This window comes from Opisthocomus hoazin, chromosome 27 (assembly GCF_030867145.1).
Source record: "Opisthocomus hoazin isolate bOpiHoa1 chromosome 27, bOpiHoa1.hap1, whole genome shotgun sequence".
Taxonomy (NCBI): Eukaryota; Metazoa; Chordata; class Aves; order Opisthocomiformes; family Opisthocomidae; genus Opisthocomus; species Opisthocomus hoazin.
Genome location: NC_134440.1, coordinates 8453659 through 8478749, shown reverse-complemented (window position 1 = coordinate 8478749; position 25091 = coordinate 8453659). Strand labels below are relative to the sequence as shown.

At 61.8% G+C, this 25091-nt stretch overlaps 1 protein-coding gene across 2 annotated transcripts in view; it reads left to right on the top strand.

Moving 5' to 3' along the window:
- CSNK1G2 (casein kinase 1 gamma 2) overlaps positions 1-23437 on the top strand; it is a 44810-nt gene extending 21373 nt beyond the window's left edge. The window contains exons 2-13 of one of the 2 annotated variants that reach the window (XM_075444016.1): positions 7267-7763; positions 16014-16054; positions 16573-16642; positions 17076-17224; positions 17687-17921; positions 18127-18212; positions 18637-18721; positions 18816-18964; positions 19441-19524; positions 21081-21185; positions 22693-22799; positions 23282-23437. In XM_075444016.1, the coding sequence (XP_075300131.1) occupies positions 7577-7763; positions 16014-16054; positions 16573-16642; positions 17076-17224; positions 17687-17921; positions 18127-18212; positions 18637-18721; positions 18816-18964; positions 19441-19524; positions 21081-21185; positions 22693-22799; positions 23282-23336 (1353 nt within the window). In that variant the 5' untranslated portion in view covers positions 7267-7576 and the 3' untranslated portion in view covers positions 23337-23437. The remainder of the gene's footprint in view (positions 1-7266; positions 7764-16013; positions 16055-16572; positions 16643-17075; positions 17225-17686; positions 17922-18126; positions 18213-18636; positions 18722-18815; positions 18965-19440; positions 19525-21080; positions 21186-22692; positions 22800-23281) is intronic. The other variant, XM_075444017.1, reaches the window with a different exon arrangement.
- The last annotated feature ends 1654 nt before the right edge of the window (positions 23438-25091 follow it).

Below are 25091 nucleotides of genomic sequence, written 5' to 3'. Positions count from 1 at the left end.
AGCCAGCTGGGAGCAAGGTGTGTGTCCAGGGATGGAGGAAGCTCAGGAGATCCGTGTGGAGCATGTCACATCACCTGAGCCCAGCAGCACAAGGTGGGGAGAGGAGCTTATGCTTCCAGCTTACGACTTCCCTGTTACCCAAGCAAGCCCAAGTCCAGATCTTGGAAGGACTCTTCATTAAAAAATAAATAAACAAAAAACTCCTCCTAGCAATTGTCTTATTTCCTCAAAAATCCACCCAGTGTAGATTTGTCTCGTAAATGTTGAGACTTGAGTTGCAGAGAGCTCAGCAGCATGCTTTGGAGCACGATGCCACCTCTTGAAGGTAGAAGCTGGAACAGGCTTACTGTGGTGTCCGACACGGCCGTCTCGGACTGGGCTTTCTCCTGCGGCACTGGTGTGTGTGTGCACGCAGAGGGAAAAGGGGAGGGAAGCGGGGAGCGGGTTCCTGCTATTGCTGCGAGGCTGGGAGTGAGTCACCCCCCAGCTTTACAGCTCCCTGTCGGTTGTGGGAGGGAGGAGTTTTGAGCCCGTGGAGTTAAATTGGCCCCGAAGGTGTGTGAATGCTCCCACCTCAGTGTAAAGGTCGTCTGGCTCCAGTTCACTTGCATTTTGTTCTTAAACATCAGTTGAAGAACAGTGGGTCCAGCTGGGTCTTTATGCATGTGTATGTGCTTGCTGTTGGTCCAGTACAGGTTGTCTGGTTGTACTGGTCATGGTGGCTGTCCAGCAAGAGATGTGGGCTTGGACAAATACGGTCTGAACTTGAAATTTCCAGAGTGTGAGAAGTAGTTGCATTATTTGTACGTCTTGGAAAATCCGCTGGATTTCCCGTTTGTGGCAGCTGTATGGGCAGGTTTTTCCTCGAAGCTTTCAGCTGTGGAAAGAGCAGAAGTGAGGAGCTTCAGCCCCGAGGGAGGACCGCAGGCAGCCCTGAGGAACATGGGAAGGGTCTCTGCTGCACGGGGACACTCCAGAAGGTTTTTCCTTTCCTCTTAGTCCAGAGCAAAGTTGGTGGGAGGAGGTGGCTTCACGGGGCCAGTTCCTGTCCTTTGGTGCAGCTGGAACAGCCTTTGCCTGCAAGCTGCCGTCTTCTTCCTCCAGCCTGCGTTGGCCTCTGCTCCCCACGGCCACAGGCGCTGGTGGGAATGGTGGCCCCGTGGAGGGTGCAGGCGTGGGCCCAATCCTCCATCTCAGGAGGACCTTTCATACTGCTAAAGTTCACAGCATGAGGTCGGAATAAGGTTGTTGGGGGGTGTTTTTTGCCCCTCTTCAGCATCTGTTCTCGTTCTGCAGCTGCTCACACCCCAGATGAGGTCCCTAGCCAGAGATGCGCATGAGTTGTATCAAGAGTTGTCCTGCTTATCTTGGGTCTCTGGAGGCCTCGTGTCAGGTGTGGGCGGATGGAGAGGACCCCAGCAGCGCTGCGATGGGGCCCAGAGGCTGGTCTCCATGGCTCGGGGAACGCTCACGCGTCTGCAGACTGCTCGGAAGCTGGAGGCTCCTGGCAGCCCGTTGCCTTTCTGCCGGCTGAGCTCTGGGAGGGTGCCTGCGTGGGGATGCTCTGGTTCTCCTGCCCTCCTGCAGGAGGAGGGACCTGCCCTGGGTCCCTCTGGCACCTGCTCTCCCACCTCCAGCTTGACCGTACCCATTACAGGGGTCTCCTGGGGGAAGCCTGCCGTGGCTTTCCATGACTCTTCGTTTTGGGGAACCTCTGTGTCACGGCACAGCTTTTCCCCGCTTCGTCATGAGCAGGGTTGGCTGCTGGCCCTGAAGACAGGAATGCATTTTGTGTACAAACCTTTGTAGGCATCATCTGGGACCGTCTGCAGCTTGCTTTAAAGATGTTGGATCTTGCTTTGCTTAAATACTCTAGATCTGCTTGTAAGCTAAGGCTTCATCTGCCTCCTAAACTTTTAAAATGTGTTGCGTTTTGGTTTCAGCTGTGGAAGGCCACCAGTTGCTTTTTGGTCTGGATTTTTGCATTGGGAGCCAGCTGATGGGTCGTCCTTTGGGACGTCAGGGTGTTTGTGATTATTTTTAGCTTTTAATTGGCGGTGATCTGCACTTGGAGCTGCGTAGTGTCAAGGGCTTTTTCTTTTTTGTGCTCTCAAGAAGCTTTCCTTTCTCTTTCATCTGGATGCAGCTGCGTTTCTCTTTTCCTCGCAAAGCGCAGCGTACACGGGGGAAACCGGCGTGGAGGAACCACCCCAGAGGCTTGCGGAGATCCGGGCTCGGTCCTGTGGCTGGAGCAGCATCGCACCCGCCCAGGGGGGCCGGCTGGTCTGGGACACCTGGACCCTGTTCTGAGAATCGCCACGGACCTGCTGCCTGGTCTTCACCAACCCCTTCTCTGCTCGGGGCCGCTATTTTTTCCTCTTGTTTCCCTTCTTTTGTCTTGCCCCGTTTAATTGTAACCGCTTTCGGGCAGGAACACTGTGTGCGTGTAAAGGGCCTGGAACAATGTGCCCCAGATGGCACGGTGCACGTACTCAGCAGCCATGAGGTTTCGCTGTACAGGAAAGAAATTGTTAAAAATACAACTTTTCAGCATTTTATACTTGCAAATGTGGCCAGGAACTTCCCGAGCCTTGATATTTCAGTCCAAGTCCCAGGTCTGAGACAAAGGGGCTAGCACTAGAATTGTAGTTTTTTCTTGTGGGTGTTTTTTTTTTTAAAAACCGAACAAACGACCCCTCATCCCCAGTCCCTTTTTCTCACCCTCATGGCTGCAGGGAAAAACTTGTAAATGTGGCTGGAGCAGACCTGGCGTGCTCAAAACCAGATGGCAAATAGAAAGAACCCAGTATTTCAACAAAAACAACATGAACCCCTTCTTTGGGTTTCAGACGGTCGCGTGAGTGTGGTTTTGCCCCCTTTATGGTACTTTCAGTGTTTTTGTGGTTCTGTTTTGGGGAGGTGCTGAAGTCACTTGCACTTGTCTGCAGTTTATTTCGCTTTCAGATTCCCTGGCTTGGAGCACTTGCATTGCAAACACTGCAGGGCAGTGCTTATTTGTTTTAAGACCACAGCTTGCTTTGGAATTTCTTCTACCAAACTTCAGGCCAATTAATTTTTTTTCTTATTCCACCTCCCCCCTTCTCGTCCCTCCAAAGAGCGAAAGAAGTTTTCTTAGTCTCATCTTGCATCGGATTTGATACAGGGCCAACAAATCCAGCCTAGAAGGTGCTTTTCTGAGACTGGTTGCCTCGATGTGACCTTCTGGGGGAGGATTCCTGCTCAAAACGCATCGGTGTGCCGTCGGTTTTAGCAGGGGCGTTTTCCCCGCGGTGCTCCTACCCTGGGGCGGCAGGACGGGGCAGCTCTGCGTCGCTCTTGCCCAGCCGGAGGCTGCTGTGCTTTAACAGACGCAGGTTTTGCAGGGCTGTTCGCTCCGCAGCAGTGGGAGTCCTGGGATTTCACCACAGTTTTCTGTTTCTAATTAGGTTGTTCTCAATTTTAAAGGCCAGAGATCTCTTTATGGCACAGAGTGGAAAACCTGACCGGTCGCTGACACTGCACAGAGAGGTGGGTCCTGCTTTTGTGCCGAGGTACAGAGAGCCGTGGCCTCTCCTTGGCGTTCTTCAGATGCGAAAATAGATTCAGCCCTCGGCTCCCTGTGGCTCATCCACGGGGGAGGCCTGCGGGCAGGGCTTGGAGGAGCATCGTTTGCGCTGGCCTGACTCACATGGACGCGGCGCGGTGACTTCCCGCTGCTCTGCCTGCCCGGCGTTGGGACAGGGGGAGTTGCAGCGCGGTAGCCAGCTGGCACGCCGCCCCGGCGCGGGGTCGGTGCCGTGGCCTTGCCGGTCGTTGCCCTGGCCCAGCAGCGTGAAACGGGGGTTTGGAGCTGGGCTCTTTTGGGGGGGTTGCTCCTGAGGCTGGCCTGGAGAATCGTGCTGTGCTGCTGCCTGCGTTTGCCTGCGCAGAGGGAAGACAGCACGGTCTCCCAGTGCTTGCAGGAAGCAGTACTTAAGACTTGAACTTTTTTTCCCAGTCCTTCTGTTAGGGCTCTGTCTCGCTCCATTGTGTGAAATTCCCTTGCAGAGACTGACCCATAACTCTTTAAAAAAAAATAATTGCAAGCGCGGGGGCTGGCGCTCCCTGGGCTCTGGCTGTCGGCCGCCTGACTCTGTGCGAACAGTCTGGGCCTGAAATCCCCCGGGACTGAACAGAAACATCTGATTCAAAATGAAAACGGAGTAAGAAGCAGCATGTCCCGTGCGTTGCTGGCTGCCTCCCTTCCCTGGTGCGTGGCAGGAGCCGTGTCCAGGGAAGGTGGCTCCCGAAACGCCCCGGGAGGGCTGTGCCGTGCCGCCCGCTCCGGGAGCGGGGAGGTCACAGGGGAAATGGCTCCCCGGTGCCCTTGAGCGAGGCCGGCGGAGGTGGGAGAAGCGTGAGATGGGCAGGAGGGCACCGCCATGTGCCGAACCCGGGGCGGAAATTATCAGGGGAGCAAAGAATGAGCAGGATATCACGTGTCGGCCGTATGTGCTCGGGGCAGGGGGAGAACAAAGCGCAGGGAAGCCCTGCTCGGCTGCCGCTCCCACCCCGCTTCCTGCTGGCATGGGACGGAGGCCGCTGGCTGCTGGGGAAAGGGAGCGTCGGGGCAGGAGCTGGCCCACGGCTGCCCGTGTGGCCGTCAGGGAGGTGGGAAGGCTCTGCGTGCCTCAGTTTCCCTCGTCCAGGATGCGCTGGGTGCAGCAGGAGAGTCCCCAGGTGTTGGGTGGCCTGGGAGGGCCCGGCTGCCCTGTGCTGGGGCTGCTGTGCTCTGGGGGTGCTCCAGAGGCATTGGCCTGGAGGACGGAGCCTGCGGAGGAAGGAAGGGGTTCCCAGCCCGCGTGAAAGCCTTGTTCCCCCGTACCTGAGCAGGCAGGTCCCACAAGTGGGCATCGTGCACCCACAGCAGCCCCGAGGAGCTGGGCCAGCACCCTGCACCTTCGGTGCCGGCAGCTCGGGTCGCTTCTGGGGAGCAATGGCATGTTGCCGGGGTGCTGTGGGCAGGGTTGGGTGCCAGGCGAGGACTGGGAGTGGGGCAGCCCCGGGGAGCAGCTCCCCTGCCCACGGACCCTTGCATGGCTGGTCCTTCCCTGTGCTGGGCTCCAGCTTTGGTGTCTTTTCCCCTCGGTTGCTTCTAGACCCTCCCCCATTTCCCCCCACGCACCCTTTAGTACAAGAAGCCTTTTTTTATTATTAATAGCTATTGAGAGCCAATAAAAAGTTTTATGGGGTTTGGCCAAGCGTCAGGCCTTGCAGTGTGCTCATTTCCTGCAGTCTGAGCACTGGAGGGGCGTGGGTTTGCTTGTTTAACCCACAGGTAGCAAGGACACGCTCGGTGGGCATCAGGGGAGCCCCGAGAGGAGCAGAGGAAGGTGGTGAGAGGAGGAGCGGGGCTGGAGGGGGGAGCAGGGAGGAGTGGGGGCTGCCTCCCAGCTCGGCTCGCTCGAAACACAGCAAGGGCTGAGCTGGGAGCAAATGAACGCTGGGGGGAAGCGGGGTGTGCGTGCGTGTTTCGGTCGGTCTGTCTCACGTGGCCTCCCAGTGCGCACCCGGCTCCTGCTTGGTCCTCCACGCTTCCCAGCCCGTGTTTGCCTTCCTGGCTGTCCTGCTCCTGGCACGCTCCGGCTGCCTCCGCGCGAGCGTCCCTGCCAGGAGGGACCGAGCCTGACCTCCCCCCCGGCAGCTCCGGTGGGAGTCGCGGGCGAGGGAGAGCACGGCTCCATCTTGGGAACCTGATTCCCTGAGCACGGAGCTGGTCGACAGCAGTTGTCATCCCACCCCTGCGGAAGGGAGCGAGGGGCTCGTTTGGCCTCGGTGTTGGGCTGTGCCCGTGTGGACGCCGTCCGCTGCACGGCAGGGGACCTGTGTGGAGCCGTTGTAGAATCATGGGACAGTTTGGGTTGGAAGGGACCTGGAAAGGTCTCTGAGTCCAACCCCCCTGGAACGAGCTGGGGGGTGCACGTGGGAAGGAGCTCCCTGCTCTGAGGGGCTGAGGGGGTTCCTGATTTACACCACTGCCAGCCTCACCGGGAAGCGCTGGGAGCTGCACACATGAGGTAGGCGAGGTGCTGCATGAACGTCCGCAGCCATCTGTTACTGTCAGCGGGTGTCACGGTGCCTTTTGCCCAGGCTGTGGCCCTGTTGGCCACTGGTCCTCGCTCGGAGCTTTGCAGTTAAAATCCAGGTTTGTTAGCGAGAGCAGAGGAAGCAGCGGCAATCAGGAGCTCGCCACGGAGGGAAGCGGGGTATCAGTAGGCCCTGGGTTCCTCCTTGCCAGGGTCCGTTTTACCCCAGCACGGCAGGCCTGTGTGGGCTGTGGTGGGAGCCCTGAGCGTGGTCATTCCCCACACACACGCTGCTGCGCAGAAACGGGGTCCTCTCCCACGCGTCCTGGCGCAGGAGCCCTGGCACAGAAGTCCCGGCCCAGCCGCAGCAGGGGCTGGTGCTGGGGGGGAAGCACTCTGACTCAGCTGGCCGCGGCCTCTGGGCCCACAGGGACCCTCCCGGCAAGCAGCTGCCTGGGGAGAAAATCCTCTTTTCACTTCATGGGAAACGGCGTGGTTTGCCCCGTAACACAGTGGTTTATGTGTCCTCCACTCTTGGGGATCCTTGGGCCTGAGCAGCGGCAGCCTGGCTCTGAGTGCCTTGGCTGGTGCCTCCAAAGGTCTCCCTGCCACCAAAAGCCCTTCCCCATGGGGACGTTGTTCTCCCCACGTCGCTCTCCGCTGGCTCCCACCTGGAGACGCTCATCAAGCGTTTCACCTCCTGCCGTGGCCAGACTTTTATTTATTTATTTATGGCAGCAGCTTCGACGTGGGGCATCCTGCAGTGGTCCTGATGGGCACAAACTGAAGCATAGGAAGTTCTGTCTCAACACAAGGAAGAACTTCTTCCCTCTGAGGGTGACGGAGCCCTGGCCCAGGCTGCCCAGGGAGGCTGTGGAGTCTCCTTCTCTGGAGATATTCCAGCCCCACCTGGACGCGGTGCTGTGCAGCTGCTCTGGGTGACCCTGCTTGGGCAGGGGGTTGGGCTGGGTGACCCACAGAGGGCCCTGCCAACCGCGAACATTCTGTGATTCTGTGATACCCCAGCTTCTCCCACCCCTCAGTTGCAGCACCCTCCATCGTCGTGGGAGTTCCCTGTAACGCAGGGAGGGTGTTGGAGGGGCTCTGCGGAGCTGGGGGCAGGGGCACGGAGCACACAACCCCCTCTTGTCCTCTGCCTCCTTGTTTCCTCATGCTAATTTTCTCCCTCTCCTTTCCGCAGCTGGGAGACCGAGGAGCCACGCTGGGAAGACCATCCCCGCAGGATGTTCTCTCCACCAAAGAACTCCATGTAACAGGCGATGATGACAATCCCGGCGGGACCTTGGAAAGCACTAACATTTCAGTAGCCCAGCACCCGTGGGTGGCCGCTTGTCCCTCCTTCTCCACGCCCTGCCCTCCTGTCGCTCACCGTGATGGTGTATTAACCAAGAAGAGCTCTGCTTCTTTTCTCCTCACCCCTCAACTTTCGGCAGCTCTGGGATTTGTATGGCAGCAGCGTAACCGTGGAGAGGCCGGGGTATCACAAACTTATGGATTTTGATAAGAGAGGAGGGAAAGGGGAGCTGGAGGAAGGTAAAAGAATGTCCAAGACAGGCGGAGGAAGGAGCAGTCATGGAAGCCGGAGTGCTGGAACCAACTCGGGAGTCTTAATGGTGGGTCCCAACTTCCGGGTCGGCAAGAAGATTGGATGCGGCAATTTCGGGGAGCTCCGTCTAGGTGAGAAGGGTCTTCTTCTGTCCTCGCTGTAACTGCTTGTGCAGGATTGCCCTGGCGTCCACCTCCTGTGGCAGGAGGAGCTGGCACAGGCCTGTCACCATCGGCACCAAGGGTGCTGACCGGCCGTACACCGTTGAAGCATTGCACGTTGCAGGCAGCCCTTGCTTCCTTCACGGGCTTTCCTGTTCCTCAGCCCCTGCACACTGTGCTTGATCTTCCAAAGCCCATCGCAGCCAGCGGGACTGATTGCCGAGGTGTTTCCCACCTCCTCCCCACACCTGTGGCTCTCGAGTTTGTCAGGAATGGCATTATGGTTCTGTCGTGTCTGTTGGAAATGGTGGTGGCCCACGTAGGCCTGGCTGTCCCCTGCGGTCCAGGAACACTTAGTGAGCAATATTTCACGAGCTGCTGCTATGTGCTCACCAGATCTCGCCCTGCTCACGCGCAGCGTGCTGCCCTCCCGCTGTGCCATGTGCCTCCGGAGAGCGGGGGCCTGGGGGGTGTTCGCTCTGCTGGGGCGAACGTCTGGGGAAGAGAGTCTGTATTTTATCCTGGGTGAACTCTCTGGCTGTTCAGACTGGTTTTCAGAGACTCTCCTAAAATTTTATGCAGGGGAGAGAGAAAGGGCTGAATAAATCCCAAATGCTTTCCATGATCATTTTCCATTTTGAACCAGATTGATCTGGAAACGGTTCAGGCAAACTCTTGTTTGGGTTGTGGGTAGGTTGCTCCCCTCCCAAAGACTCAGCGTGCCCCAGGTGGCTTTCAGCAAGCTGTTGACCCTTCGGTTGGCATCAGGCGGCTGGGAGAGGCCTGGGGGTGCCAGGCACCGCTGTGCCAGCAGCGCAGCCTGGATGTCTCCAGGAACGCGTGGTGGATGTGTCGATGGAGCCTCTGCCAGGCACAGCCTTGGCCTTGGCTGCGAGGGCTTTGGGACGGGGATTGTGCCCCGGGAAGAGGGAAGAGAGCCGGTCCCGGAGCAGGCTGGGGGCCTGTGACAGCCGTAGGCCTTGTTGCTCTGTGATATTTTAAGCAGCGCCTTTTCGAACGAAGCTCTGAGCTAAACCTGCAGTAAATGTGGTCGTCGCGGCAGGCTGTTTGCGTGCGAAAGGAGCAGGAGGTGGGAGGCTGTCGGGAGGTGCTGCCGGCCCGGCTCCGGCACCCGCGCGGAGGGTGGGGTGAGTTTACCCACCTCGCTGTACCGCCTGTCTGCGGGGAGTTAATGTTAGCTCTTCCCAGCGTGGCAGACTGGCTGGTGCCAGGCTAAACCGTCCTGGTCCTGCGCTCCTGATGGGATCGCCGCTTAATTGCAGAGCTCGGGAAAAACGCTCTGTTTCAAATCCAGCCAACTGGTTCCCGTGCTCAGCAGCGGAGGGTCTGTCCCTCCCGGTGTTGTGAAGAGCTCGGGTCCTGCCTCCAGACCCACGTGTTGTGGAAGGAGAAGTGTTCAGGGATTTTGCCGCACCAGCTGCTCCTTTCACTACCTGGGTGGATCTGGACCCCCTTGGGGATGCTGCATCTCCTGCAGCCGGTGCCTCCCTCCTGGGCTGGCTGGGAGGGGGTGGACGGAGGGCTCTGAGCTCTGCAGGGTCTACCTGTGTCCTTCCACCTACTTTTCTCTGCTTGCCAGTGAACGTCCCATAGTGGGTATGTGTTTCTGGGAACATCCCACAGTGGGTACGTGTTTCTGGGGTGAGCTGGCTTCCAAGATCCTGCTCTAGGCAGAAGGCTGAAACAACTGGGGCCATGGCTGTCGCTTTGTCTGGTGTGCTCAGCACTGAGGGTTGGCGTGATCCCCTGCCTTGGACTCCCTCTCCCTTTTCGGGGACAGCACAGAGGTGGACACGAGTCTTGCATGGATCTGAGGAGCATCTGTGAAGCTGGCACTCCGGGTTGCTCAGAGCGGAGCCCCTACAGGCACCTGGGAGCAGTTGGGCTCAGTTTGCTTGGGGCTGAAAGGACAAGCAGTGAGCTCTTGCTCTGGGGCTCTACAGCGGTTGATCCTCACTGCGAGAGTTTGTCCTTGCCACCAGCAAGAGAGGCTTCGGGTCCCTTCACGTGGTTTTCCTGCTCTGTTGCACCCTATAGCACCCGTCTGCAACCTGGTAAAGGCCTGAGCACAAGATCTCGTCACAGCAGTGGAAGCCACAGCTATGTGGCTTTTCTCCTAACATCGCATCTCTCTTCCTTAGGTGTGCCTCGGAGCTGCGTCAGGGCTCAGGAATGCTTTCAGGACTTCACAGAAAGTAGGGATTCCTCCACCTGCAGATGAATGGCAAGGGACCAGAGGGATCCTGCTGTGAAGTGGTGGCATGAGCAGGGATGCTCCCCAGCGCCTGCTGGACACTCCGTTTTCCCTTGGGAATGGAGTATTCAGTCCTCAAGGCAAGCTGATTGCAGAGGCCAAAGTGTAGCTCAGTGTTTAAAAGCTCCCAAATCTTCTTTGGACTGTTTCCTTTCATAGAAAAAGCCAGGAGATCTTGCAAAAACATGCTGGGAGGTGCCTCCCGCAGCTCCCAGCGGTGGGGGTGGAGGAAGATGAGGTTGTCTTCCTGAAGCAGGTAACAGCTTACGCAGTTTCACCACCGCGCGGAGAGGCAGGTGCTGATGTGTCCGTCTGGGTGCCTCAGCGAGGCAAGCGTCCTCCCCGATACCGAGGTGTCCCAAATCAGAAGTGATTAGTTTAAAAATAAAATTAAAAAAAAAAAAAAAAAAAAAAAAAAGGAAAAAAATTGGCATAAGGCATTTGCGGGAAGCCAGAAGGGGAATGACTTGGGCAGGAGTTCCTGGCTGCCGGAGCGATGCTTGGATCCCCCCCCGTCCGTGTTCATGCTGGCCTTGGCATCCTGAGCGACACACAAACATAGTGCCGGTCCCCGTCCCAGTCAGGCAGCGCTGCTGGCCAGTTGCTCGCTGCAGGAGCAGGACTGGAGAGCTGGGCTGCGAGCTGGAGGCATGTGGCAGGTAGCGAGGGGCAGGTTTAGGTTGTGCATGTGGTGAGTTCTGCTACCTCCTGGTCACCCTGTCCTGGTGCTTCACCCTGGGCTGGGCAGGGCACTGTGCCCCAGCCAGCACATCCAGAGTGCTCATTCCTCCCCCTGCCAGCCTGTAGCCATGGGCGAGTGCCGGCCCCGCTCCTCCTGCGGCTTTGCAAAGGCAGCCCTGGGCAGCCCCCGCTGCCTGCAGCCCCCGGAGCTCCCCCCTGCCCTGGCTGGGCAGCACCCCTGCCCGGCTGCTGCCAGCAGCCAGCCCTCGTCCGTGCCAGGGCTGGGTGCTGCCCTTTGGAACACAGGGTGGGAGGAAGCTGGTGGCAGCGGGCTGGCTGGAGCGTGGCTGGTGGCTCCTGTGCCCTGGCACCGGGCTGCGGCCGAGCGGTGGGAGCCTGCAGCCTGCTGCCCCTGGGAGCAAGGCCAGCACGCACTGCTCGCAGCCAGGGTGTGTCAGAGCAGGCCCCTCTTAGCAGCTCCTCGGTGCTGCTTTGGCGTGGGCTGGGGTAACCAGGAGAGGAGGAAATCGCGGACATTAACCAGAAAGGTAAAAAATGAGCCCAAAGCAGCCGGGTGGCATGCAAGCCACCTTCCCTCGGCTCTGCTTGCTGCAGGGCTGCGCCGGAGCCGTGCTTCGGAGCCAGGAGCTGCTCTTTGTCCTGCCGGGCTGCCTGGGTAAGGAGCTCCCTGACGGCCCCCTCCCGAGCCTGGCGTGAGGCCGCTGCTCTGGTGGGGCCAGGCCGGAGCTGCTGCCCCGGCGCAGCCTCAGCCGGGGAGCGGGGAGGGCTGGGGACCCGGCGGAGGTGGCTGCCACAGTTCTTCCTGCAATAAACTTCTGCAGATGCGCTCTTGGAGCTTTCCTGTGCTCACCCCCTGCCCCAGCCTGGTGCGCTCATTTCTAAAGGCAGCTTGGAAACGCAGCAGCTGTGTTCCCTCAAAGTTAAAAGCTGGAAATTAACTTACTTTTTAAAAGTAAACCCAGTATTTTGGAAGGAAGAAAATGGGAGGATGGGTCTTTGCACAGTGTATGAGCCAGCAGCAGGTCACTGCTATGGCTGGGCTGCGGCCGTGTCCCAGCTGAATGGTCACGTGCGAGTGCTGGGGACATTCCCAAGCTCTCGAGCTGTGGCCCTCACCCCTGGCCTGCAGCCTTCTGCCCGGTGACTTCTCGGTGGCCACAGAAGGTACCTTCGGAAAATGCAGGCTGCGGTCAGCACGCGGTGTGTGACGCCTGTCTGTCCTCGGCTCCGTACACGTGCGGGTGGACTGACCGGCGGCTGGCTGCTTGGAACCGCAGACCCCCCCGTGCCGAGCTGGCTCCCGGGCAGCGTTGGGGTGTGCTGTGGGAGAGCAGAGCCCGCGCGCCGCCTGCGAGCTGCTCCTCTCGCCTCCCTTGCCAATGGCTCCCGCTTGGTTTTGCTCTTGGGCTTTCAGAGCCTCCTCTAGAGGAAGGTCAAACTCTAAAATAACTTTTTTTTTCTTTTTTTTATGGTATTAAAACCCAGTGCTCCAAGGAACTGTCATTGCCTGGACTGATGCAGCTTGTGTCGCCGGGGCTGCGGTGCTTGCGGTGCTGGGCCAGTGCCCAGCTGCCTCCGCACAGAGCTGCCTTCTCCCGCGCTCCTCGACTGCGTCGCCTGGGGACCGGAGGAGCCAAGTTACCCGTCCCAGTGCCGAGGTGTGATCGGGGCTGTACCGCACAGAGGCTTCCGGCACGCTCAGTGTGGTGCTGTGCCCCACACCGTGCCACGGCCAAGGGGCTGGCACAGGGGTGGCCGCTTGGATGGGGACCCGGCTGGGAGCCCGGCTGCTCCTCGGCGCGGTGATGTGCAGGAGCAGGTGCCAGACCCCACCGCCGCCAGACGCGCCTGCGGGAGGGGGACGCTTTGGGTGTTGGCACAGGGTGAAGAGAAAGCCACGTCTGGCTTTTAAATGCAATACAGACCCCGAGTCTGGCGGCCTCCTCCGATGGGTGGCTTTGATGGGTGGCTTTGGCTCGGCTCTGATCGGCCAGGCCGTGTCTTGCAGGTGCTGGCAGCTGGATTCGGAGGCTCTGCCAGTGCCGAGCTGGGCAAAGGCCTCTCTGCAAACACAAATATTTGCTTTCTGCCATCCATCTTGCTGCTTTTCTCTCTCTTTTTTGCTTTCAAGAGGGCGTTTTCCTCTGTGAATCCTGCAGTGCTGCCTGCTTGGGTCCTCCCCGGGCGGTCCATGGACTCCGACACATTTTAGGTGTTAAAGTTGTCACCGCTGGTGAGTGCGCTCGGCAGAGCGGCTCCGGGAGCCCCCGGAGTGGGGAGGTCCCCGGCGTGGGCTGGCTGCCGGGGGAAGGACCTCACAGCTTTGCCACCTTGCTCTGTTACTTTTTCTTTCCTGTTGCCTTTTTTTTTCCTCGTGATAGGCCCATTCTGCTCTTGGTGCCTTTTTTTGTCAGGCAAGGGAAAGAGGATTGTGGTGCTTAGACAGCAGCGATGGTCCATGCTCTCTCTGCTCCCCCATCTTCTCCAGCAGCTTTGTCCGGGCCCTCTGAGCGTTCCAGGAAGGGATGCAGCGTGTCAAGCGATTTGGGCTCATCTGTTGGGCTGGGAGAGGGCTGCCAACTCCCAGGGTGTTTTTGTGGGTGCCTTTCTGTGCCAGTGAGCCACAGGAGTGCCAGTGTGCTGGGGACAGGACAGAGGCCACGTAACAGGGCCAGGATGGACCTCTCCAAGCACAGCCCAGCTCCTGCCTCCTTCCCTTCTCCCTGCTGGCTGTGCTGGGCTGGTTTTGCAGTGCCGCTGTGGCAGGTATCCTGCCATATTGTTTTTTTCCCTCTTCAGACCCAGCCTAACCTCAGGGAAAATCCAGCAGTGAGTTTTCTGGCTGCATGTGACTGCCTGGAAGGCAGCAGTGATTTTTGTGGACTGAGCGATGTGACCCTGAGGCTGGAGCCCACCTTAGCCAGGGAGCATGTAGGGACCCTGTGCCGTTGTCGTGGGTAGGGCCATGCCTGCCTGGCTGGGCTCTGTCTGCCCCTGCGTCCCAGCCGATGCGTGGGGCTGTTTTGCTCTCCCCTACAACTGTTTGCAAAACACAGAGGTCCTGGTGCGTGGAAGATAAGCTGCCTGCACGCGCTCCTGCTCTCTTCCAGCTCGCTGCCTGCTGTCCCCGTCCAGTCATTGGGAGGTGACAGCTCGCAGCGGGGGCAAGGGACCTGCACTGGGATCCATCAAGGTTTCTCTTCCCTGCCCCGGTCAAGTTCCCAATGAACGGAGGGTTTCCTTGAGCTCTTTGGAGCTGTGCACGGGTCTGGGGGATGTCCCACCTCCTGCCCAGGAGACGTCAGTCTGTGGTGGGCCAAAAACCCTGGGTCCGGCATATGCTTATGTTAGCCAGATGTTTCTCCCTCCCGAATCACCTGCTTCCCAGTTGCTGTGAAGAGATTTGGTTTCACAGAGGCAGGAGACAAAGTGACTTGGTGTTGGTACCCTGGGATGGGAGAGGGTCAGCGAGGCAGCAGGATTGAGCCCCTCCTTGGCTGAAGAACCCATCCCTGGGAGGAGCTGCTCCATTAATATCTCCCATTCATCCTTCTTCCTGTAATCCTGCTGCCGACTCTGGCGCTCAGCAGCTGGCTCTGATGTCACCCAGCGAGGATTTATTGCTGCTTCAGGTGGAGAGCAGCAGTCAGAGCAGATGAAATCTTATGCCAGGAGGAGCTTGTTCCCTGAGCAAATCGCTTGGAGAAAATCCGAGGAGACAGATGCAGCTCCATCAGATACGCGCAGGGCAGGCGGTGGGATCGCGTGTCTGCTGGCTCTGCGTGCCGTGGAAGGGAATCTGCTGCGGTTAACTCCCATCTCCCCGGTGTCCTGAAGGGCTCTGGCAGAAGGGGCACCCTGATATTTCTGCAAACCTCTGTAAGCTTTGCCTTTGTGGACCCGGGACAGAGGTTGTACTGATGCTGCCCAGATGCAGAAGAGCAGCGAGGCTGGGGAGGGGTCTGGAGAACCAGTCTGCTGAGGAGCAGCTGAGGGAGCTGGGGCTGTTCAGTCTGGAGAAGAGGAGGCTGAGGGGAGACCTTCTCGCTCTCTACAACTACTTGAAAGGAGATTGTAGCAGGGCAGGGGTTGGTCTCTTCTCCCAAGTAACCAGTGACAGGATGAGAGGAAACGGCCTCAAGGTGTGTCAGGGGAGGTTTAGATCGGATATTAGGGAAATTTCTTTCCTGAAAGAGTTGTAAAGCATTGGACCAGGCTTCCCAGGGCAGTGGTGGAGTCCCCATCCCTGGTGGGGTTCAAAAAACGTGTACACGTGGCACTTGGGGACGTAGTTTAGCAGGCATGGTGGTGTTGGGGTGACAGTTGGACTTGATGATCTTCGAGGTCTTTTCCAACCATAATGATTCTGTGATTCTATGCAACACCTTCCTTGTGCCCTGCTGGCTCTCTGGGGTGAGCAGGGGGTGTACAGACACTGTTAGTTCAACCTTTCTGTAGACATGGCTGTGAAAACACCCGTGGAGGCTCTGAGCTCTCTAGGAGGTCATTTCCAGGGCTTTGTGGTGGCATGGGTGCCCTTGCAGCTCTCCTGGGCACTGAGAGGCAGTCGTCTGGCCGTCCCCGCAGCACATCGGTGCCTTTGGCTCCTCCTCGTACAGTCTGGGCCGTGCTGTGGGTCTGCTCCTGGCTTCCCTGCACCCTTGGGTGGGTGGGAGCATCCTGAAGGATGAGGTCGAGCCACGCACGTGTGCACACAGACACACACACACGTGTGTGTGGACACAAACGCTCAGGTGCCATCCCCAGGAGTGAGCCCAGCCCTGGGGAAGGGATTTCCACCTACCTGCAGTGTCTTGGACCCACTGCCAGCTGCGGTGCCTCAGAGCTGCCCCCGTGCTCCTCCCTGCCACCCTCTGCGTGGGCTCGCTGCGTCCCCCGGCCCTGGGAGAAGCTGCAAGTCCCAGTCTTGGCCAGTCACATCCCTGCAGGCCTGGACTGGGACGCTGCCCCCTCCCAGCAGACTTGGCCCCAGCGCCGCAGCAGCCTGGATTCCAGAGGAACCCACGTACCCCATCTGGGGGTAATTAGCAGGCATGTGGCCACTCCCCACCGTGGGTTCCCGCTCCTGCTCCTGCCTCCAGGCCTGTTGATGTGTTGCGGGAGCTGCCAAACCTGTTCGGGACCTTCTGATGTTCCGCAGCCCAGGAGCCCTCGGGTGTGATGTGGCGTTCATGCAAAGGCTCGCTGGCATTCAGTTGCCTTTTTCTTGTCTCTCCCTGCAGGAAAGAACCTCTACACGAATGAATACGTAGCTATCAAATTGGTGAGTCCCTCCGTGGTGCTGGGAAGGAGATCCTGCCCCCTCCCCGGGCTGCTGGAGCCAGTGGGGCGGGCGGGCGGGTGCGCAGGGGAGCTGTGCTCACTGCTGGGAACCGAGAGCAGGCAAAGCAACGTGCGCCGCTGCAGGCTGGGTGAGCTGGGCCCGGGGAGAGGAGAGCTGGGTCTTTGCTTCTCCAGGACCTCGCTGCGGCCTGCGCTGTGCTCTGCCGGTGCCAGCGACGGGGAGACCTCCAGGAGAGGGTGGTCCCCACTGATACCTGCTCCCATTAATGTCTACCTCAGCACCCAGATCTCTCTGGGGAGAGAGATCTGGCTCCCATATGGGCTGGTTTTCTCTCGTCATCCCCTGAGGCTTCATCTCCATTTTATACCAGTTTTTCTCAACCCCAAATGCTCTCCGTCCGGCTGCTGCCAGCATGTGAAGGAGATGTCTGACACCCAGACCTCCTTAACATCCTGTTCCCTACAACAGCCCTAACTGTTCTCCTTCTCTCCTCCAAGGAACCCATAAAATCGCGGGCCCCCCAGCTGCATCTGGAGTATCGGTTCTACAAGCAGCTCGGCAATGCAGGTATGGGGCCGGTCTGAGCTGCCGCGGGGAGCCGGCCAGCCGGGCGAGGCAGCTAGGAGAGGGACGCTGCCCGTAAATCTAAATGCAGCTCTGCAACTTCACTCCCCGGCCTGAGCAGCTCCTGCCCATCTGCTCGGCTGGGAGAGGCCGATTTTACACAGAGCCACGTCTAATCTTTGATCCCTTTTTATTTAGTTCTTTCCCCCCCACCTCCCCCGCAGCCGTCAGGGATGCAGATGGAGCTGCCTCCTTCGCCCTCCTGCCAAGAGCAGAGCCGGGCTGTCTGCAGCACGGAGGGAGGGCAGTGCAGAGACATCCCCCCGCCTGCAGCCCCTGTCCCAGCTCCAGCGATGGCACGGCCGTGGCGGTGTGGCTGTGTGCTGCTCAGCGCTGCCACAAACCCCTGACAGCACCCTGCTCCCATCTCTTGCAGAAGGAATTCCTCAGGTTTACTACTTTGGCCCCTGTGGGAAGTACAACGCCATGGTGTTGGAGCTGCTGGGACCCAGCCTAGAAGATCTCTTTGATCTGTGTGATCGGACCTTCACGCTCAAGACCGTCCTGATGATCGCGATCCAGCTGGTGAGCGCAGCACCTCGCCTCGCCAGCCGCTCTGTGTGGCTCGCAGCGGGGCGATGCGTGGGGACGGTGGCCGGGCTGCGTGGGGACCCCCCAGGGAAGGGGAGGGACGGGAGGGGTGAGCCAGTGCACATCCCAGACCTGCTGACACATCCCAGACCGCCTCCCTCCGTACCTCTCCCTGGTGCGGGAGGGCTCGCCCTCACCCCTGTGCAGCCCCTCTCCGAGCACAGCCGAGCGTTTCGCTGTGTGTCAGAGATGCGGCCGGGCGGAGGTTGTCTCCCAGGGCTGGAGGACCTCTTGTGCCCGTCCTGTTGACCCAGGGTGACATACAGGCTGAAGGGAGCAGGGTTGTTGGTGGGGAGCGCGGTGATCGGAGCGGAGTCAGGCCCAGGGGAGGAGGGTGCGGGGGGCTGCAGTCGGGTCCATCTCTGCCGTGGTGCTGACATCTCCTTCTGCCCCCAGATCACGCGGATGGAGTACGTCCACACCAAAAGCCTGATCTACAGAGACGTCAAGCCAGAGAACTTCCTGGTGGGGCGGCCGGGCAGCAAGCGGCAGCACACCATCCACATCATCGATTTTGGCCTGGCCAAAGAGTATATTGACCCTGAGACCAAAAAACACATCCCCTACCGAGAGCACAAGAGCCTGACAGGGACAGCACGCTACATGAGCATCAACACCCACCTTGGGAAAGGTGTGTGAGGCCAGCCCTGCCTCTCGGCCGAAAGGGAGAGGGAAGGGGACTGCAGGGTGCCAGCTCCCTCTGCCAGAGCCGGGGCTGGGGACAGACTCTTCAGCCTGGGCTCTAGGCGGGGGACTGGGGTGCTGCAGGGTCTGGCAAGGACAGGGAACGCAGCCACAGTGGGAATGTGCCCGTGTGTCTTTTTGTCTCCGTGCAGAACAAAGCCGCAGGGACGACCTGGAAGCGTTAGGGCACATGTTTATGTACTTCCTCCGCGGGAGCCTCCCTTGGCAAGGCCTCAAGGTAACGGCCAGCTCCTGCGGTCCCTGGGCACGGCTGTGCCCTGGCGTGGGTGGCATTGGGTGTGCGGGGCAAAGCTGTGGCTGCGGGGTGTTGGAGGGTTGTCACCCCGCCCGGTGCCGGGGGTGTTGCTCTGAGCTCTGCGCCAGGCCCTTGCTGTGCCGAGCAGCTGTAGGTGTCCCCCGCCCTGTGTCCCCCTGCTTTGCAGGTATCCCGGCTGCTCTCACAGTGGCTGTCCTGGAACTGCTCTCCCTGGTGTTTGGCCTCTGGACCTGCCCTAGATGGGAGGTTCCCTGGGAATGAGCTCTCGCCGTTACCTGGATAAGGGGGACCAAGAAACCATTCGTGGTCTGATGGCACCCAGTGCCTTCCCCTCTGCTGGGGACGTGCGTGGCCCTCGTGCTGACCTGCTCCTTGTCTCTACCAGGCTGACACGCTCAAGGAGAGGTATCAGAAGATCGGCGACACCAAAAGAGCCACCCCAGTGGAGGTGCTCTGTGAGAACTTCCCAGGTGAGGGCACTCTGTGTGGCCTGGCCCTGGCCCTGGAGCCCACTGGCCTGGCATCTTGTCCCCCTGCCCCAACCGACCCTCTCTGTCCCCGCAGAGGAGATGGCCACGTACTTGCGCTATGTGCGGCGGCTGGATTTCTTCGAGAAGCCGGACTACGACTACCTGCGGAAGCTCTTCACAGACTTGTTCGAGAGGAACGGTTACGTGTTCGACTACGAATACGACTGGGCAGGGAAGCCGCTGGTAAGCGACGAGGGAGCGGGGCCGGGCAGAGGGTGCTGGGCCCCGGGGAGTGCCGGGGGCACAGGGCAGCGTGGTGGGGAGCCAGGGTGGGCTGCGGCAGCAGCCAGCGAGGATGCAGGTTGGCAATCATCCCTGCCACGCTCATCCGTGCCCGAGAGAACAGCTCCATAAGTTCTCACCAAGCGCCAGCAGCCAGCTCCAAGCTGGGGCTGTCACGCCGGTGAATTAAAGCTGTGACAGAAATCTGAGGCTCCCGGAGCCCAACCAGGCAGTCGAGTTGGCACCTCGCTTTCTGCCCTGGGCACCCTCCAGGGCTGGCTGCAGCCACTCACCAAGCGTGGGGCGGGGGCAGGGGCTGGGATCAGGCCCTGATCCTGTGGTGTTTTGTGTCTGTGGCCGGAGGTTGGATCGGGGGGCGCGGGGCGGCTGGCAGGGCTGCTGTGCCGTGGCTGATGTTGTCCTTGTTGTGTCCCCAGCCCACCCCCATCGGCACGATGCACAGCGAGGTGCAGGTGCAGCCCCCGAACAGAGACAAAGCACAGCCACACACCAAACACCAGGTGAGCGGCGACACCGCCCCGGCGGGGCACGGCACCGCGGCCACGCACAGCCCGGCCGGCTGCCCCACAGAGCCCAGCAGGGCCTCTGGACAGGGGCAGGTCCTGGGGCATCCTTTTTTCCCCAGCACTGTCTGCGGGAGGACTTCCTGCCTGCAGGTCTGGGTCTGTGGCTAGCGGGGGGACCGGGGCAGTGGCCCTGGGGCCAGGCGGCCCGGCAGGAGCGGGGGGAAGCAGCCGTGGGCGGCTGTAGCATGGCGGGGGAGCGCCAGGCCTGGGCTTCAGCCGGCAAGCTGCAGGGTTTGGCACTGGCTGGTGTGGGCACGGCACAGGCCGAGCCACCTTGCGCTAAGGACAGTGTCCCCAGTGCCGCATCCCCGTGGGAGAAACTTGCTGCTCTGTTCACGGTGCTGCTTTTATCAGTGGGATGGGGACACGGGACAAAGGAGGGGCTGCCTGGGCCTCAGGGGGCTTCGAGGGGCAGCTTGGCAGCATGTGGCCCTGAGCTGGAGCCAGAAGCTGGCTTTGGCCTGGGAACCAGCAGGCCAGGTGGGGCTGAGCCGGGAGCAGCGCGGGGCAGGGAGCCGGGCAGAGCTGTGCGGGCAGCTCCCTGCCTGGGGGAGAGGGGCTGGGCTGCCCGGCCCCCCGCCGCGCCGTGGCCTGTCCCACCCTGGTGTGGGAAAGGCGGCGGTGGGACCACCAACCTCACGCGCTTCACCGTGAAGTGAACGTCCACGGGGAGCAGAGCACCGGCAAAGGGGCTGGGGCCGAGCGGGCAGCACCCTGTCCTCCCCCACCCACGTGTCGGCCCCGTGGCTGCTCCTGGCCGAGCACCCTGGCTCTCGCTGGCCGGGGGCTGGGCAGCGCTTCCTCAGGGAGAGGGTGACGACTTCCAAGCGCCTCTGGCTCGTTCTGGGAACTTGCTCCCAGTAAGCTCCGCTCTCTGCCTCCAGCATCCAAGGAACGCCATGTTGCACGGCCCCTTCCCGAGGGCAGCGGGAACAGCAACGCTCCCGCTTCCAGCCCGGGGGTGCAGAGGGGCCGTGCCGTGCTCACCGGGGCAAGGCTCTGGCCGCGGGGTCAGCCGAGGAGCCCTCGAGGAGCAGCACAGCTCGCTTCCTCGCAGCCGCCCCGCGGAGACCCCGCGTTGGCCTCGGGTCGCGGCGCTCGCAGGAGAGCGGCCGGTGGCGTCGCCTCGCCCCGGCGGCATCTCCCCGGGCAGCGAGCGGCACTGCTGTCCCAGCCGGCGCGGGGCAGAGCCCGGCTGCGTTGCTGGGCGTGCGTGGACGTGCGGACGTGGCAGAGGGGACGCAGACCTGCGGTGTCACCGCAGGGACAGCGCTGGGAGCTGCTGGGACAGTGCCGCGCGGGTGCCCTCCACAACCACAAACTCTAGCTGCTCCGGTCATGGTTTTGCTTTTGCATGTCTTATTTTCTCGACTCCCTTTGCCACTCTTCTCCCTGCCCCTGCCCTCCACCTCTCCCTTCTCTTTCCCGTTCTTCCTCTTTTCTTTTCTTTTGTTTCTTTTCATTCTGTTCCTCCTGCCTGTCGCGAGCAGCCGCCCGAGGGGACGGAGGTGTGGGATCCTCAGGCCGGTGGGCAGCCTGCCGAGGAGCCCGTGGGAGCTCACCTGGCAGCCGGCAGGCTCGGGGGGTCCGTCCAGGTACATGCAACCACGCGCCGAGGGCAGGGGCGGGCGCGGGGGGGACCAGAGCCGACCTGCGCCACGCGACCTGCCCGCAGAGCCGGGCCATCAGCCCCGCTCTCCGCGCTGTCCCGTGCCCGTGGGCCGTGATGCTGGTGGCTCGCTGCTGGGCTCCCTTGGTGCTGCCGGAGGGGGGTGAAGCGCTGGCTCCGTGTCACGCAGTGGCGCGAGCAGCCGGGCGGTCATCGGGTTCTGCCCCGCGGTGCCAGACGGTGCTGCCTGATCCCGAGTGGGGATTTCCCTGCTCCTCCTCGACGGGAGCGACGGCTTCGAGCCCTGCTTCTCCCCCCTCGCGCTGGGCAGTCCTCGGCCTCGTCTCCCCGCCTCGGCCCTGCTCTCGCGCTGCCGGCCCCGTGCTCGCCGCCCCGGCAGCCGCCTGCCCTCGGCCGCTCGTGGGCCGGCGGGGCAGCCCTGGGTGCGCGTCCCTGGCTGGGCCTGCGCTGCTGCCTCCGGCTCTGCCGCCGTCCCGCCGCTGCTGCTCCTTCCTCGCTGCTCCGCGGTGAATCTCTGCTGCTGCTCGGTCCCGGGCTTGGGCCTGGCTCCCGGCACTGCCGTCACGGGGCCGGGGCAGAGCGTGGGGCAGGCTCGTGCTCTGCCCCGCTCCTCCCGTACCGCGTCCCCTCCCTGCCGCGGCGGCTGCTCCCTGCTCCCACTCCGCACACCTTCCCTTGGCCCCCGCCTGCGCCCGGCACTGCAGGGGGGTCTTGGTGACGCGCCGGGGTCTCCGGGCTCCTTTCGGGGGGCTGTAGCTTGATGTAGCCGTGCCGGCTGGGCACTGTGGCTGTTGGATGGCAGCTCCTCTGTGACTCTGGGTACGGGGACGAGCGGCTTGGCGTTCCCTTGGCCTGCGCAGCCCTGGCAGCTCCCGGCTTTGCCTGGGGGCAGCGGGCACAGGAGAGGGGGGAGGTTCAGGCAAGTCCCAGTTGCCTCTGCTGACCCTGTCCTTGCTTTGGTAGCCTGGGTCTCCTCCCAGCCATGGCACCGCACATGGCCCCGCTGCCCTGGTGAGTGGGCGGGAGCCCAGGGACACCTCCAGGCTGGCAGGAGCCCCCTGGGGCGGGCGCTGGGCCGAGTCCCACTGGTGCTGGGGCTTGGGGCTGGGGAGCAGGAGCCGTGTCCAGCTGCTCGGCCATGGCAGGGTCTCCTTGGAGCAGACAGCTTTGAGGGGACGTGTCTGCCGGGCACGGTGGGGCTGGCTGCCAGCAAGCCCCTCTCCCGGGGGGTTGTTGCAGGGGTTCCCAGGAGCCGGGACCCTCCCAGCAAAGCCAGTGGGACCGAACCCCTCCGTGTGATGGGGCTGCTCGGGAGCGCTGAGCGCCGAGGCTGAGCACCGCTGTCTGGGCGAGGGTCCCGTCCCGGGGAGGTCAGGGGGCGGCCGTGCCACCTCCCGGGGCTGCTGTGGGGCGGGGGGACGAGGGTGAGGACTGGGCCGTGTCCCCCCGCGCTGACGCTCGCCTCTCCCCAGGTGATGAGCTCCACCAACGGCGAGCTGAACACGGACGACCCGACGGCAGGCCACTCGAACGCCCCCATCACAGCCCCCACCGAGGTGGAGGTGACAGACGATACCAAGTAAGGACGGGGCCCCTGCTGCCTCTTTCGGCGGGGCCGGGGGGGTGGGTGTGGGTTTCCCATCTCCGGAGCGAGGAGCTGCCGCTCTTCCCGGGCACCCCACATCTGGGGGTCCCTTCCCAGCGTGCCCAGGGCTCACGTGACCCCCAAAGCCAGCGCGGAGGAGTGTGCATGGATCGGGGCTGTTGCTGCTCCGCCAGCCCTGGCTCCGGCCGCCGGTGTTGGCCGCGGCTGCCATTGCCTACCATGGCTGGTGTCACTCACTGTGGGAGCTGTCACTTGCCCTGGCCATCGCGGTGCTCCCAGTCCAGCCCCTGCCAGGTACAGGGGGCCCTTCCCAGAGCAGCTCTGCCCATGCGGGGGTCCCCAAGATGCTGAGGGGTCTCCGTTGCCGCCTGCCACTGGCTCTGCACTGACCACGGGGTGCCGAGCCCGTCCGTGGTGGGGCCTGGGCACTGACGGGGGGGTCCCCCTGTCCCCAGGTGCTGCTGTTTCTTCAAGAGGAGGAAGAGGAAAACCACCAAGCGTCGCAAGTGAGCTGCCGGGGCGGGGCGGCGTGCGTGATGGCTCCTCTCCCTCCGGGCCGTGGCTGGATCTTGACCTGCGGAGCCGGCGGCGGTGGCCCCTTGGGTGGGCCGGAGCCGGGGGGGGCCGAGCCGGACGGGCTCCCCCAGCGCCCCACGTGCAGGCGGGGAGCGGGGCCTCCCCAAACTGCTTCTCCTTCCCTCCGCCGCTCGCCCAGCGCGTGGCCGTTTACTCGAACCGACTTCGCTGAAGTTCCTGCGTCCGTCAAGAAGGAGAGAAAAAAGAAAAAAAAAAAAAAACGGAAAAAAGAAAAGAAAGCAACGGAAACCAAGCCGCGGCGTCACTTGCTTTTGAGTCTATACCCAGGCTGAAAATGGGGATCAACTCTCCGGCCGCTGCCCCGGCGCTGGCAGAAGCGGCAGAAGACAAAGCGAGAGCAGGGGGCGAAGGAGGAAAAATTTTTTTTTTTTTTTTTTTTCTGTTGCTTCTTTGTCTCTTAAGTTAATTTAAAGTGAGTCTCGGTGCAGAGTGCTGAGTCGTCAGTCTTTGGCCGTCATCTGCAGTGTTACTGAGTTCTGCTCTTCCTTTAGGCCCCCCCCTTGCTCCGTGTCCCCCCCCGCCCCATTTGGTGACGAGCGGTGCGGTCTCCGGTACGGTGAGGTGCTGGGGCGCAGGCGGGGGGCACTGGGGGGGGGGGGAATGCGTTTACAGTTCATTTTCCGATGCACTTTTGCTAGCCACGGAGGGGTGCTGGGTGCCGCTGGGGGGGGGGTCCATGGGGACAGGGACGGTGGGCACCCAACTGCCCCGGCCACCGCTGAAGGGACCCGAGCCGGGTGGCGGCAGAGCGGGGGGGGACGGCGAAGCAGCCTCCTTGCCAGTGGCTTTCCAGGGCAGCGTTAGCGTTTCATCGGCCGTGTTGGTTTTACGGACCGCTCGCCGTGGGTCGGAGCCCCCCCGAGGGCCCTGGGTGCAGGGGGGGGGTCCGCGGCCGGTGGCACCCCGGCAGGCACACGGCGCACGCGGGCAGGCGCCGGCGTGGGCCGGTGCTGCTGACGTGGCATCTGCCCACGTGCGCCAGGGCTGGGCCTGATCCTGCGCCAGGGGGACTGGAGATTTTGTAACTCCCACCCAGACACCTGGACAGCGCGAGACCCCCGCCTCCCCACGCCCCCTCACCCCCCCGGGCACCGCGGCTTCCCCACCTGCGTCACCCCGTGCGCTGTTGTGTATCGATCATGACACGCTGGGGGGGGGGGGGGCACACTTGTCTTTACCAAAACCCCGTTGTTCTGCCCCAAGAGAGGGGCTGAGGCTGTGCTGAGGCTTCGGGGGCGGGGGGGGGGGGGGGTGTGGGGTGTGTGACTGGGACCATCTGTGGCTGCTTTGAAACCTTTCTCCCAACCGAGCAGCTCTGGGGGGAGGCCGGTGGCCCCAAATCACCGGGGGCGGGGGGGGGGGGGGGGGTGGGGGGTGTCCCACAGCCCCGCCTGGGCACCCGTGGGCTGCAGCCGGAATGGGGCCCTGGGGTGGGCACGGCGCTGAGACCCCTCTGCCCCCTGAATCCCGGATTGGCCCCGGCTTCGGCCCTCCCCCCGCCCCCGCTGCTGCTGAGCCCCCCGGCCGCGGCAGGGGCTGCTGTGCCGCCTTCGGCCTCGTGTCCCCCCCAAGACGAGGCAAAATGTTTAAAATTGCCTTAAATTTTGGCTGGATGTGGCCCCTTCCCTGAGCGTCGGCTCAGCCCAGCCCGCGCGGAGGCCGAAGAGG